Source organism: Ranitomeya imitator, chromosome 1 (assembly GCF_032444005.1).
Source record: "Ranitomeya imitator isolate aRanImi1 chromosome 1, aRanImi1.pri, whole genome shotgun sequence".
Taxonomy (NCBI): Eukaryota; Metazoa; Chordata; class Amphibia; order Anura; family Dendrobatidae; genus Ranitomeya; species Ranitomeya imitator.
In genome coordinates, this window is record NC_091282.1 from 435,862,346 (window position 1) to 435,874,865 (window position 12,520).

Genomic DNA, 12,520 nt, shown 5'->3' on the forward strand with positions numbered 1-12,520 from the left:
GTGATGTTTTATTTCATTAAAATACTTTAATTCTGCATGTGTGTGTGTTTATTTAATCCATTAACAACTATAGGATTAGTAATGGATAGGAGTCATCCTACAGGGACAGGACGACTGGTTGTCATTGAAGGAAACATGAATGCGGCCAAGTAGAGAAATATCCTGGATGAAAACTTCTTCCAGAGTGTTCTGGACCTCAGACTTTGTCGGAGGTTCATCTTCCAACAAGACAATGACCCTAAGCACACGGCTAAAATAACAAAGAAGTGGCTTCAGAACAACTCTGTGACCTTTCTTGACTGGCCCAGCCAGAGCACTGACCTAAACCCAATTGAGCATCTCTGAAGAGACCTGAAAATGGCTGTCCACCAACTTTCACCATCCAACCTGACGGAACTGGAGAGCATCTGAAAGGAAGAATGGCAGAGGATCCCCAAATCCACATGTGAAAAACCTGTTGCACCATTCCCAAGAAGGCTCATGGCTGTACTAGCTCAAAAGGGGGCTTCTATTCAATACTGAGCAAAGGGTCTGAATACTTATGACCATGTGATATTTCAGTTTTTCTTTTTTAATACATTTGCAAAAATTATTACATTTGTTTTTTTTCAGTCAAGATGGGATGCAGAGTGTACATTAATGTGAAAAAATGAACTTTTTTGAATTTACCAAAGGGCTGCAATGAAACAAAGAGTGAAAAATTTAAAGGGGTCTGAATACTTTCCATATCCACTGTATGCCTACTGGAGGACTGAGTGTCCACCTCCAGTAGGCGCACTAGCCCGAAAATGATGCACATCGGAGCACACATTCACTTTGTCGTCATCATTATATGCCTTCTCTCAAACACCTGCTATGAAGTGTACCATAAAATAGATACCAATTTATCTGGGTTTAAAAAAAAAATATGTTTCCTTTTTCCAGAGACACTGCATTTGACTTGGAACTTACTGTAATATCAGAAATCGACAATGGATGAGAGTGGTTCAGTGTTTTGCTGAATGAGTCCCATGGCCCCTTGGTGAACATCCTAGCTCTAAGACCACCACTGAACATACATTGGTGCCATAGTCAGACAGATTTCAATATTTGCTTTTGTTTTGTTCTTCCTGTGATTATGCTTAAAATAACATTGTTCTTATGAAGATCTTTAATACTTTGAAAGCTTTAAAAAAAAACATTTTATTGCAGCACAAAGGGAGTCAGCAGTAACAATGGAAATGAAACAAAGAATGTATAGACCACACTACAGCGTCTGAAGATTTTACGATCAAAGTCACATAAAGAGATGAAAAATAAATAGTCATTTTATGAGAGGTTTTCACTCCATGGTACAAAGAAAGTTCCAAACTCTCCATCATGATGAATACAACAAGATAGATAGATCTAATGTTGAGTTTAGTGCTACGGAAAGTTCTTGTTCCAAGAGCTGATGAAGAGATACGCCATCATGAGAATACACCCAACTTTTTCCACTCCAGTCATATCTTTTAGGTCCACTGTTTAAAAAGGAAATATTCTAATATCAAAGAGGTGTTCAAAAGTATTAGAAAAATAGAATGACAAAACAACATTTGACAAGAACAATTACAAGATAGTACACCATTCATTTTTCTGTCTGCTGCCCTCTTCTACTGCAAATAATATCTTCTTCTATGCCCTGCACAGGTTTCAGCTGCATCCTAGCAAGAGCATTATGCAGGAGCTATGGAACTGAACTCCACTAAGGTTTGGATACAATTTTGACTAATCTTTTTGTAAGAATGACAAAAAAAAAAAAACATTCAAGACTTGCATGTGTGAACACAGCCAAAAACTCCACATAATGAAAAAAGAAATTGCTGAGCCAAATATGAAAAAAAGAGAGTGGATAGAAATAAGCTGTAGTCAAAATGGCACATATACAGTAGGATCAAACAATTAAAATGAGAGTATTGGTTCCAATGGTATAACGAAGAGGACTTGGCAGTCGATTGTAAGGGTACGTTCAGACTAGCGTTGTGCTAGTGTGCGTTGGCGACGCGTCGGGCGACGCAGCGGCGACGCACGCGTCATGCGCCCCTATGTTTAACATGGGGGACGCATGCGTTTTTGCTTGTTGCGCTTTGCGACAAATGCGTGTTTTTTGCCGCAAGCATCGGACCAAGAAAACGCAACAAGTTGCATTTTTCTTGCGTCCGATTTTCGGCAAAAAAACGACGCACGCGTCGCAAAACGCAGCGTTTTTGCGTGCGTTTTGCCGCGTTTTTCGGTGCGTTGTGCGTCGCCGACGCAGCGGCGCACAACGCTAGTCTGAACGTAGCCTAAATGCTGAATAAAGTGTATGATATTTTTTGCTAACATGAGAGAATACTTATGTTCAAGAAAGCAGAGCGCTCCCCACTTCTTCTATATGTGCACATATTAAGGAAAGGGGGATATCTCATGCTTCTCTCCTTTCTTTTATATGCAATCGATATGTCGGAGGAAAGTCTTCGTCAAGACTACAATGTCACGTATGCATCATCTTGTATTGTAAAAAATTAACACTTTATTCAGCATTTACAACTGAATACTAAGTTCTATTTGTGATATTATGCTAGGAGATGGAATCATACATTATAATGCTCCAATGATACCCACTGGGCTGCAGTCTGATAATTGCCATGCCAAAGAAACTTTTTTTCCTTCCCCACCCCCCTGTTGAATTTATAGCAGCAGTGGTTAAAGAACAGGAGATGAAAACTTTCATCCTGACAGTACAATAAAGAGAAATCATGAAAATGAATACATCAAATTCTGATCAAAACAGTAGCATCTTTAACAAAGCTGGTTATCAGTCTGCAACCGTGCTTACCTGGTGGGAGAGGACAGCCAGATCTGTCTGTTTGGGGTCTGCTTATTGATTACATATGTTCCAAAGTTCTTTCCCACTTTAACTGTAAGAACCCCATTCTGGCAATGGAAGCAAAATGAAAATCTGGCATTAGAATTTAAATGGTATATATTATTATTACAGTGACATCTTTTGGACATAGAAAGCAAACAAACAACAGCTGATGACAAACCATATTACTAAAGGTGTGGTCTACATGCTCACCTGATGATGCCAACGTACAGCAAAAGTAAATAGTTTTCATTACTAGAATATTTTGATTTTCTACTCAGGGGAAAGGAAGATGTGTTACTGGTATACTGCACTACCTCTTTGGAGCGTACAAAATTTGTACGTATTTTGGAATAAACGGAAAAGGACAGGGGGTTTGGTGCGGTTTTCCTACAGATTTAGAAATTGTCCTACAGATTTAAAATGTACTTTAAGGCTCTCTTTCCTCTATGCATTACAACACCACTTTATCTGTTTTATGCTGAACCTTTCTTACTGTAGTGAAGCGCAGTTTTTTGAATGTGAGGAATTTTCTTTGTGGTGGAGAGGGAGTTGGTGGGGTTTGAATGGTCTGTTTTTTTCTAAAAGAAGAAAAAAAGTAATTTTATTATCTTGCCTAGGTCTGTGATGAAGTTGTTGGTTTTATGCTGCTGGCACTTAGTGGGATCACCATACAGTGCATACGGAAAGTATTTAGACCCCTTTACATTTTTCACTCTTTGTTTCATTGCAGCCATTTGGTAAATCCAAAAAAGTTCATTTTTTTTTCTCATTAACGTACACTCTGCACCCCATCTTGACTGAAAAAACAAACAAATGTAATAATTTTTACAAATTTATTAAAAAAGAAACTGAAATATCACATGGTCATAAAAGTGTTCAGACCCTTTGCTCAGTTTTGAGTAGAAGCACCCTTTTGAGCTAGTACAGCCATGAGTCATCTTGGGAGTTATGCAACAAGTTTTTCACATCTGGATTTTGGGAACCTCTGCCATTCTTCCTTGCAGATCCTCTCCAGTTCTGTCAGGTTGGATGGTGAAGGTTGTGGACAGCCATTTTCAGGTCTCTCCAGAGATGCTCAATTGGGTTTAGGTCAGCGCTCTGGCTGGGCCAGACAAGAATGGTCACAGAATTGTTCTAAAGCCACTCCTTTGTTATTTTAGCTGTGTGCTTAGGGTCAATGTCTTGTTGGAAGGTGGTGAACCTTCAGCAAAGTCTGAGGTCCAGAGCACTCTAGAAGAGGTTTTCACCCAGGATCTCTCTGTACTTGGCCGTAATCATGTTTCCTTCAATGACAACCAGTGGTCCCGTCCCTGCAGCTGAAAAACACCCCCATAGAATGATGCTGCCACCACCATGTTTCACTGTTGGGATTGTATTGGGCAGGTGAACAGTGCCTGGTTGTCTCGACACATACCGCTTAGAATTGTCACCAAAAAGGTCTCTCTTCACCTCATCTGACCAGAGAATCTTATTTCTCATAGTCTGGTAGTACTTCATGTGTTTTAGCAAACTATGTGGGCTTTGATATCTCTTGCACTGCGGAGAGGCTTCCACCGGGCCACTCCCCCAATCAGATACCCCACGGATCAGCAGGTTCTCCATGTGGCCTGTCAGGTGCCTCTTCCCCTTCCCCCAGACTGCCAGCTGTGCCCCCTCGACCGCGTCCCCGGCAAACGCATGCCCGGCAACACCCCCATCCAGCCGATGTCACTGCCCCCATGACCCCGATCGGCATCACCCGATACTCCTGACACACCTGCCCACAGCCCCAGGAACCACGAACCCCCCGGACATACAGTTGCGGCAGCCGCATCCCCAGTCTCCCAGAGGGCGCACCCCGGCTGTGTCACAGGTGCACCTCTCAGAGCGTGCCCCAGCTGCATCACCAGACAGTGCCTCGGTCGCCGCCACCCAGGCATGCCGGCATCATTACAGTGTGCCTTGAATGCAGTGCCAGAGGACACACAGAGCCTCAGCCTGGCCTAGTCAGCTGCACCATGGCGCCGGACCTCGATCAAGCTAGCCATCCTTCCCGGAGATTGTTTGCCTGCTGCCGCTGACAAGTGCAGTCCAACTGGACGCACTGTGGCTCCTCTAGGGCACCAAACCGGCCGAGGTAGGGGACCCCCATTGCCCGAGTCGACCATCTGGGCCTGGGAATATCTTCCACCTTCTACAGGTATGCCTAAAAAGGTTCACCTGTCAGGGACAGGAAACCAACTGATGCTGGAGAGAGGTGCCGCCCTTTTATGTTGGTAGGAGTCCTGTCCATGAATCGCGGATCCACTCTCTCCTGGTGCTGTCATGGGAGATAGAATAAAAATGATGCGATAATAAATAATATGTGCACTGAGGCACTTCACATTTACCCATAATGTATATTTAAACTTTGATATATTCTGCCAGTGATTGTTATCTGTCTGCCTTTCATAACACTAATATGCACTATTGTATAAATTCTATGTTTGTTAAAAAAAGTTGACCTTTTTAATCATCTAACCTCGGAGTCCTCCTGTATACAAAGTTCTCTTGGAGTGGTTTTTTCTTTGGTTCTTTGTGAAATTTCCATCTATTTTGGAGGTTCTATTCATAAGTATTTGAGTTTTTCATTGCTATAGGTGTGAACCTTGTAGAACTTGGCAAAGGTATGAATGGAAGACCATGTAGCGGCCTTGCAAATCTGTAAAGCAGACACCTGATGGCAGACGGCCCAGGAGGCCCCAAATGTGCAATTGGTTTGTGCGTTGACCCCAAGTGGATGCGTCCTGTGACTTAGTTGCTAGACTTCCAGAATGACAGAACAAACCCAGTGGGCAATGGTACACCTGAAAGCAGCCAAGCCTTTTCGAGGACCTTCGGAAATCATGAACAGTGAGTCCGCACGTCTGATGGGTACGGTTCTGGTAAGATAGGAGACAGAGCTCTTACCAGGTACAACTTTTTTAGAAACCACTCAAGGATGAGAGGGGGACAGGCAAAAAAAAAAAGAAGAACAATGTCCCCATTGGAGGCCAAATGCAGAAACCACCCTGGTAGCTCACTAGATAAGGGGAACAACAAGAACGCTGTGAGTTCGGAAATTTGTCTAATAGAATCGATGACGACCAGGAAAGCAACCTTCCAGGAAAGGAAGGAAAGGGAAAATTTTCATATAGGTTCGAATGGTGACTCCTGAAGGACATCTAGCACTAAATTGAGGTCCCAAGATTCTACCGGAGGCCGGTACAGGGAAATAGAGTCTGCAACGCCTTGAAGGAAGGCCTTGAGACACAATTCTTTTGAAAGAGAATGAAAAGGGCAGACCTTTTCCCCTTGAGAGAACTGAGAGAAAGGCCAGATTCCAGATCAGATTTGTTGGAAAGACAAAATGGATGGCAGATTAAAGACCATCAGGTAGGTTCGGTTAGCTTTGCACCAGCAGAAAAAAAAGGCTTTCCATATACGGTCGTAAATGCGAAAGGAAAGAAGGCTTCCTAGCTCTGATCATGGGCTGAACAACAAAAACCTCAACAGATATGCTGTCAAATTGATTGACTGAGAACTCTGGTGGAAGAGTGGACCCTTTGAGAGGTCTGGAATGTCAGTGAGTTTCCATAGTGTGTCTACAAGGAGGTTGATTACTTCTGCGTACCATGATCTTCTCAGCCAGTCCGGAGCGTTGAGAATGATGAGCGTTCTCTCTGTCTTGATCTTCTTGACCACCTTGGAGATCAGTGGTAAAGGAAGGAATATGTACAGTAGGGAGAATTATGACTATGGAATTACCAGGGAGTCAGAGCTGATTTCTAGCGGGTCGCGAGCTCTAGAGACAAACAGAGGAACCTTGTGGTTCAGGCTGAAGGTTATCAGGCGACGTCGGGAGTTTCTCATCGGAGATGAATCTTGTGGAAGACCAACGGATTCAGAGACCATTCACCGGAGGCGAGATCCTCTCGGCTGAGAAAATCGGCAACCCAGCTGTCCATTCCTGGAATGTGTACTGCTGTGATTAATTGGTACATTCTGCTCGGTCCACAACAGAATATGAATTACTTCTGACAATACTGCCTGACTTCGGGTTCCTTCTTGGTGGTTTATGTCTGCAACCAACATGGGACGGTCGGTTTGGATCCTTGGATCCAAATCATGTGGTTGAGAAGATTCTGCCAGTGAAGTAGAGCAAGAAATATTGCCCTGAGCTCCAGAACGTTGATGGGAAGAGACGATTCCTGGGCAGTCTATTGACGCCGGACTGTTAAATTTTGAAAAACTGCTCCCCAACAGAGTAGACTGGCATCAGTTGTCACAATCTCCCATGATGCACTAGGGAATATCTTGTCCACCATTCTAGGGTCTTCTTTATCTGGTAAGGAAGCACGATCAGTCGATCCATCCCATCTTGATAGAAGAAAAAGTTAAAGGGAACGTGTATGGAACTGAGCAAATGGAACTGCTTTTATTGATGCAACCATCCTGCCTCATACAAAAGCAGAAAGCGAGAGGTGCCTCTTAGGGAGCGAATCTCGAGTGATAGAGCAGAGTGCTTCACTACAGGCAGAAAAAACTGTTGATCGCGGGGTGTCGAACAGCATTCCCAGAAAAAAAACAAAAAACGTTGGACCGGGATCAGAGGCAACTTTGGGAGGTTGACAATAAAGCCTAGACGGGAGAGTGTGTCCAGAGTGTAGAGTCTTGTAACATGCTGAGGAGGACGCAGCCTTGATGAAACTGTTGCCTCAATAAGGAGTGACGAGAATGACTCTGCCCTGAAGAATGGCCATAACTGCTGCCATTATTGTTGCAAAAACCTTGGGTTATGTGGCTAGGCCGAGTGGCAGCACCATAAATTGAAAGTGGGATTCTTGTACTGCAAACCGAAGAAATCTCTGGTGAGGGGAAAACATGGGTATGTGTAGGGAGGCATCCTGAATGTCCACCGAGCATAGTATTTCCTCGAGTTCCATGGAGTCCATCACCGACTGACCGTACTCCATTCTGAAGTGGTGTATCTGAACATGTTTTTTCAATAGCTTGAGACCCAAGAAAGGGGCAAACGGAGCCATCCGTCTTTGGAATTATGAACAGGTTTGAATAAAAACCCGAAAAGCATTCTGGCGAGGGAACAGGGACGATGACCCTTGCCTCCGAGAGCAAGCTGATAGCCTTGTAAACCCAGAGAATGAGAGTAGGATTCTTTGGGGGCGGGACTCCTAAATGAGAAAGTAAAGAAAATTCTATTTTGTAACAGTAAGAAACAACGTCTTAGAACCAGGGATCGACCACTGAGAGCCACTCATTCCGGAATTGAAGGAGACATCTGAGAGGCTTCCCAGGTGGAAGCGACCCGTCATACCAGGGAAAACCAGTTGGATCTGGTTCTGGAATGCCGTCACTGTTGGGTTCGTGGGCGGAAGCTGACTTGAAGGAAGGCCTCTTCCTGTCCTGACAGGCTGGAGATTTGTGCTGTCGGTTACTGGCCTGGACATCTCCGAAAGAAACAAAACTGCACTGGACGACACTTGGGAAGTGGGTGTTTAGGCCTTTGATGAGGTATGGGATACTTTGGTAAGGTTATCTACTGACTGGGAGATAGATGCCGCCTACTTAGGGGGAAGCGCAGTCTTTTTTCGGACACTGGGGGGCAGCATTTTATATGGGTTGCAATTCAGGCAGAGGCATGATGTTTGACCAGAGGGGAACTTAATATTACAGATGGAAGAGACGAATGCAGGACAATAGGAGGAGGATGGGAGTGAGGGTTTAGGCATAGAGAGAAAGAATGTGCCAATCTGAGCTATGCTGGGGAGCGAGCTGCCCCCCCGGTGGCAGAGGGTATTCAGACCTTGGATCCTGATTCCTTTAGCGCTGAGTTCGCTTTGGATGGACCCAGTGGATGCTGCACTGCGGAGAGCAGCTGCTGTGGGACCGAGAGTCTGCAAGTGTAGATGGCGCTAATAGGAGGGGTGGAGCTAGAAAAAGCGGGCTTAGGATTCCCACTCACTGGATGGGAGAGGCAGGCAGTGTCGAGAAAAAAAAAGCGAACAGGGTTCCCACGCGCTGGAAGACAGGGATGTTCTGATTGGGCAACAGTGGTAGATGTGGTCAAGGGATAAGCTGGCGCATGAATGGTCGGGCTGACAAGGGCATGGTCTAGCCTAGGAGAAGGCCTAGAATGGACCCGGGGACTAAATTTAGTTATGACGGCCACAAGAGAGTGCGGTAAACAGTCAGAAAATATCTGTCCTAAAGTTCCCGAATCATTCTTCGCAGACCTGAGATAGAAAACGGACATCAAGCACCTGGATACAGACCATCAGGTGGCTGGACGGAGATCTTTGGCTATTATCAGAAGGCCCGTGGCCGGTAATGGGTCCGTCTTCCCTCCAAAACATGTCTGGCTCTGGGGGGAGGGGGTGACTAAGGACCAGTCCGCCTGCCCCTCTGTGCGTATGCCCTGAACACTCTTGGTGTTAGTGGATAGGGTCCTGCAGGATGAACTAAGGAGACAACAGTTGTGACGTAAACCCACATTGTGCTCTCGGTCATTAGATGGGAGAACAGTGACAAAATTCCACTCTGTCACCTGTAGTCACAAGTTGAACCTGCAAAGAGAGATCATTTAAAAAAACAAACAACAAACCTAAGGTAGAAATGGGGCTAAGTACAGCTCTGTGTCCGGCTCCTACTGACACTAAGCTAAAACTTATTAGCTATGTGCCAGTTGGTGGGTATATACTGTTGGGGGGGGCTAACTTTTTTTTTTTGCATAGTGTCAATCTCCTACTAGCAGCAGCATACACCCATGGTTCCCTGTTTCCCCCATAGAAACGATAAATAACTTTTCTACTAAATTCAAATGTACTGTGCTATTGCCCAGCATGTGATGCATGATCCTTGCAAAATCCAAGCAAACAGGTGATAGAAGGCATGTAATGTGGGACATACAAAACTACAGTGAAGAGATGTGACATAACCATGTGTTCAGAGTAGTAGTGTAGGGCCTACTCACATGGTGGGGAACACAAGGAGTGACTGCCAGTTTTGACGGTATCAATGTGCATGGTCTGCCAATACAGTTAAGGGTAGAATAAGCCATGGTCTCCCTACCCTATCACTCGCTGTTCGATTGGTCTTAAGTCTCCTTAGGCACGTGGCTTATAGGATGACAGAGGCACGCACAGGACATCAGAGCCCTGCCACAGGTGGCACAATGACATCAAAGTCGTTCTGTCCATGCTGGACCCGGACTACGATCAGACTTGCAACTATCATAGTGGTACTTCTGTGTGTAGGTATATTTTTTCTGGCACATTATTAATGGTAACTCCAGCATTAGATAAGAACATTCCCAGAAAGCACATATCAAGGGGAGTGGTGGGGAAGGAGCTTCCTACAGCACACTCAGAGGCACATGTCCTAACATGCTAGGACAAGTTTCCGTTGATGTAACAAGATAAATTAAATTACTAAATACTTAATCACTCATTGGTTTTGTTATATATTCAATTTTTTTTTTCACGGAGAACCTCTTTAAAGGGCAAAATCCCCAACCTGTTCTATCTTACACATACAAAAGGTCACCTTTGGTAAAGTTATTATATTGAAGAAAAAGGTTTTCAGAACAAAATGGCTCTATAGACGGCCTAGAAATTAGTTGTGTCCGAATCACAGACTTCCCTAAAGGGATCTTCTCACATATACCGTATCTGATACATCAGAAGATCAATTTGACAGAATTTTTTTTACTGAAGATGGAACCTGACAACGATCATGATAGTGTACATAACCTACATACGGCAATAAAAAAAAAAAATTATTAAAATGGCCAACGTAAAAATTTAATCATTTACTTTTATGTTCAAAGCAAAAACAAAAGTGCATAAATGACACTAGATTACTGACTATATGAAATAAGTAACCATTAAGTACTGTACTTGATGGAACGAAGAATGAAGTCCGATCTTGGATTACTAATACAATGGTTCTCTGTTCAGGACAGTCTGGCCATGGATTGTAACCATTTTATTTAATTCTGAGCTTCTATCTTGTGACTAAAGATGTGAAGGATGCTCCAATCTGAACTCAGTGTTCCTGTCCAGAAACAGTAGTATCATTCTTCATCCTGCACTACAGAACCCAAATGTCTTTCTACTTTAACCCCTTCCCACTGAAGACAGGTTTTTTTTTTATCCCCACTGTTTACTGTGTGGGACATGCTATACCTGTAGTATTCTGCAGAGCTCCACTGCAACCCTATTTAACTACTCAGACACCAGGGCCAATAGATAACATTGACCATCTTACCTAATTGCCATCTCTGGGTTGCTATGGCAATTGAAGGCCTAACAATGTACTTTAAGTCTGCCATTTATAGAAGGTTATTCAACCGAGAGAACACTGATGGGTAGGAATAATACACTGCAATACATAAGTTGAATGTTAAAATCCTCTTGTGGGCCTCAAACTTTCTTAACAAAAAATGCAAATACAAATAAAAATTTCAGTTTTAATGAGAAATGGTTTATTAGACACGAAAAAAAAACAACTAATCTGAACCAACTCGTACTATAAAAACACACAATCTTTATCTCACTTCACCCCCAAAAATGGAATAGTTATCAAATACACCAAAATGACAATAAAAAGCCCTGTAAAAATTTTTTTTTAGAGGAGATTTTTCCTCTACAAAAGTCCTACAGTCTTATAATCCTACAAAATCTCCCAGAGCATAAGGCCCCATATTAGACAAGACAACGCAAAAATCATAGAAAAAAATATGCAAATTTTATTGGTAAAATATCATACAAAAACTCATTTAAAAAAAACAGAATAAGCAAGGATGTATATGATGAGAATCAGTAAATGACAAAATAGACGGCCCCAGCAAATCAGTAAAACACATAAAGGAGTCTATAGGTGCACCCTAATGCCGCACAAAATTTATCATTTACCGTAGTTAATTTTAATAGGGCACTACCGTGCATAGGTATTAGGAAATGTATGAGGTAGGGAAAATAGCCCTACAAGGATTTTTTCTGTTATGAAAGGCAATTCAGTACTACAATGGACATGGCGGTCAGAGCACATACAGTGATCTGACAATAACCCAAAATCATAGAACGAGCTCTGAGACGTGGGAACTCTGCAGACCGCAATCCCTAATCCTCTCCAAACAACACTAGAGGCAGCCGTGGATTGCGCCTAACTCTGCCTATGCAACTCGGCACAGCCTGAGAAACTAACTAGCCTGAAGATAGAAAATAAGCCTACCTTGCCTCAGAGAAATACACCAAAGGAAAAGGCAGCCCCCCACATATAATGACTGAGTTAAGATGAAAAGACAAACGTAGAGACGAAATAGATTCAGCAAAGTGAGGCCCGACTTTCTTAACAGATCGAGGATAGAAAAGGTAACTTTGCGGTCTACACAAAACCCTAAAGAACACCACGCAAAGGGGGCAAAAAGACCCTCCGTACCGAACTAACGGCACGGAGGTACACCCTTTGCGTCCCAGAGCTTCCAGCAACAAATTAGACAAGCTGGACAGAAAAAATAGCAAACAAATAGCAAAGAAGAACTTAGCTATGCAGAGCAGCAGGCCACAGGAATGATCCAGGGAAAAGCAAGTCCAACACTGGAACATTGACAGGAAGCCAGGATCAAAGCATTAG

General features: G+C 43.5%; 1 protein-coding gene across 1 annotated transcript in view; it reads right to left on the reverse strand.

The window, feature by feature from the left end:
* Positions 1-1,163: 1,163 nt before the first annotated feature.
* Positions 1,164-12,520, reverse strand: part of FXN (frataxin) — a 68,192-nt gene continuing 56,835 nt past the window's right edge. Inside the window, exons 4-5 of the mRNA XM_069763717.1 lie at positions 2,837-2,934; positions 1,164-1,499 (exon numbers count right to left, since the gene is read on the reverse strand). Coding sequence (XP_069619818.1) covers positions 1,358-1,499; positions 2,837-2,934 — 240 coding nt within the window. The 3' untranslated portion in view covers positions 1,164-1,357. The remainder of the gene's footprint in view (positions 1,500-2,836; positions 2,935-12,520) is intronic.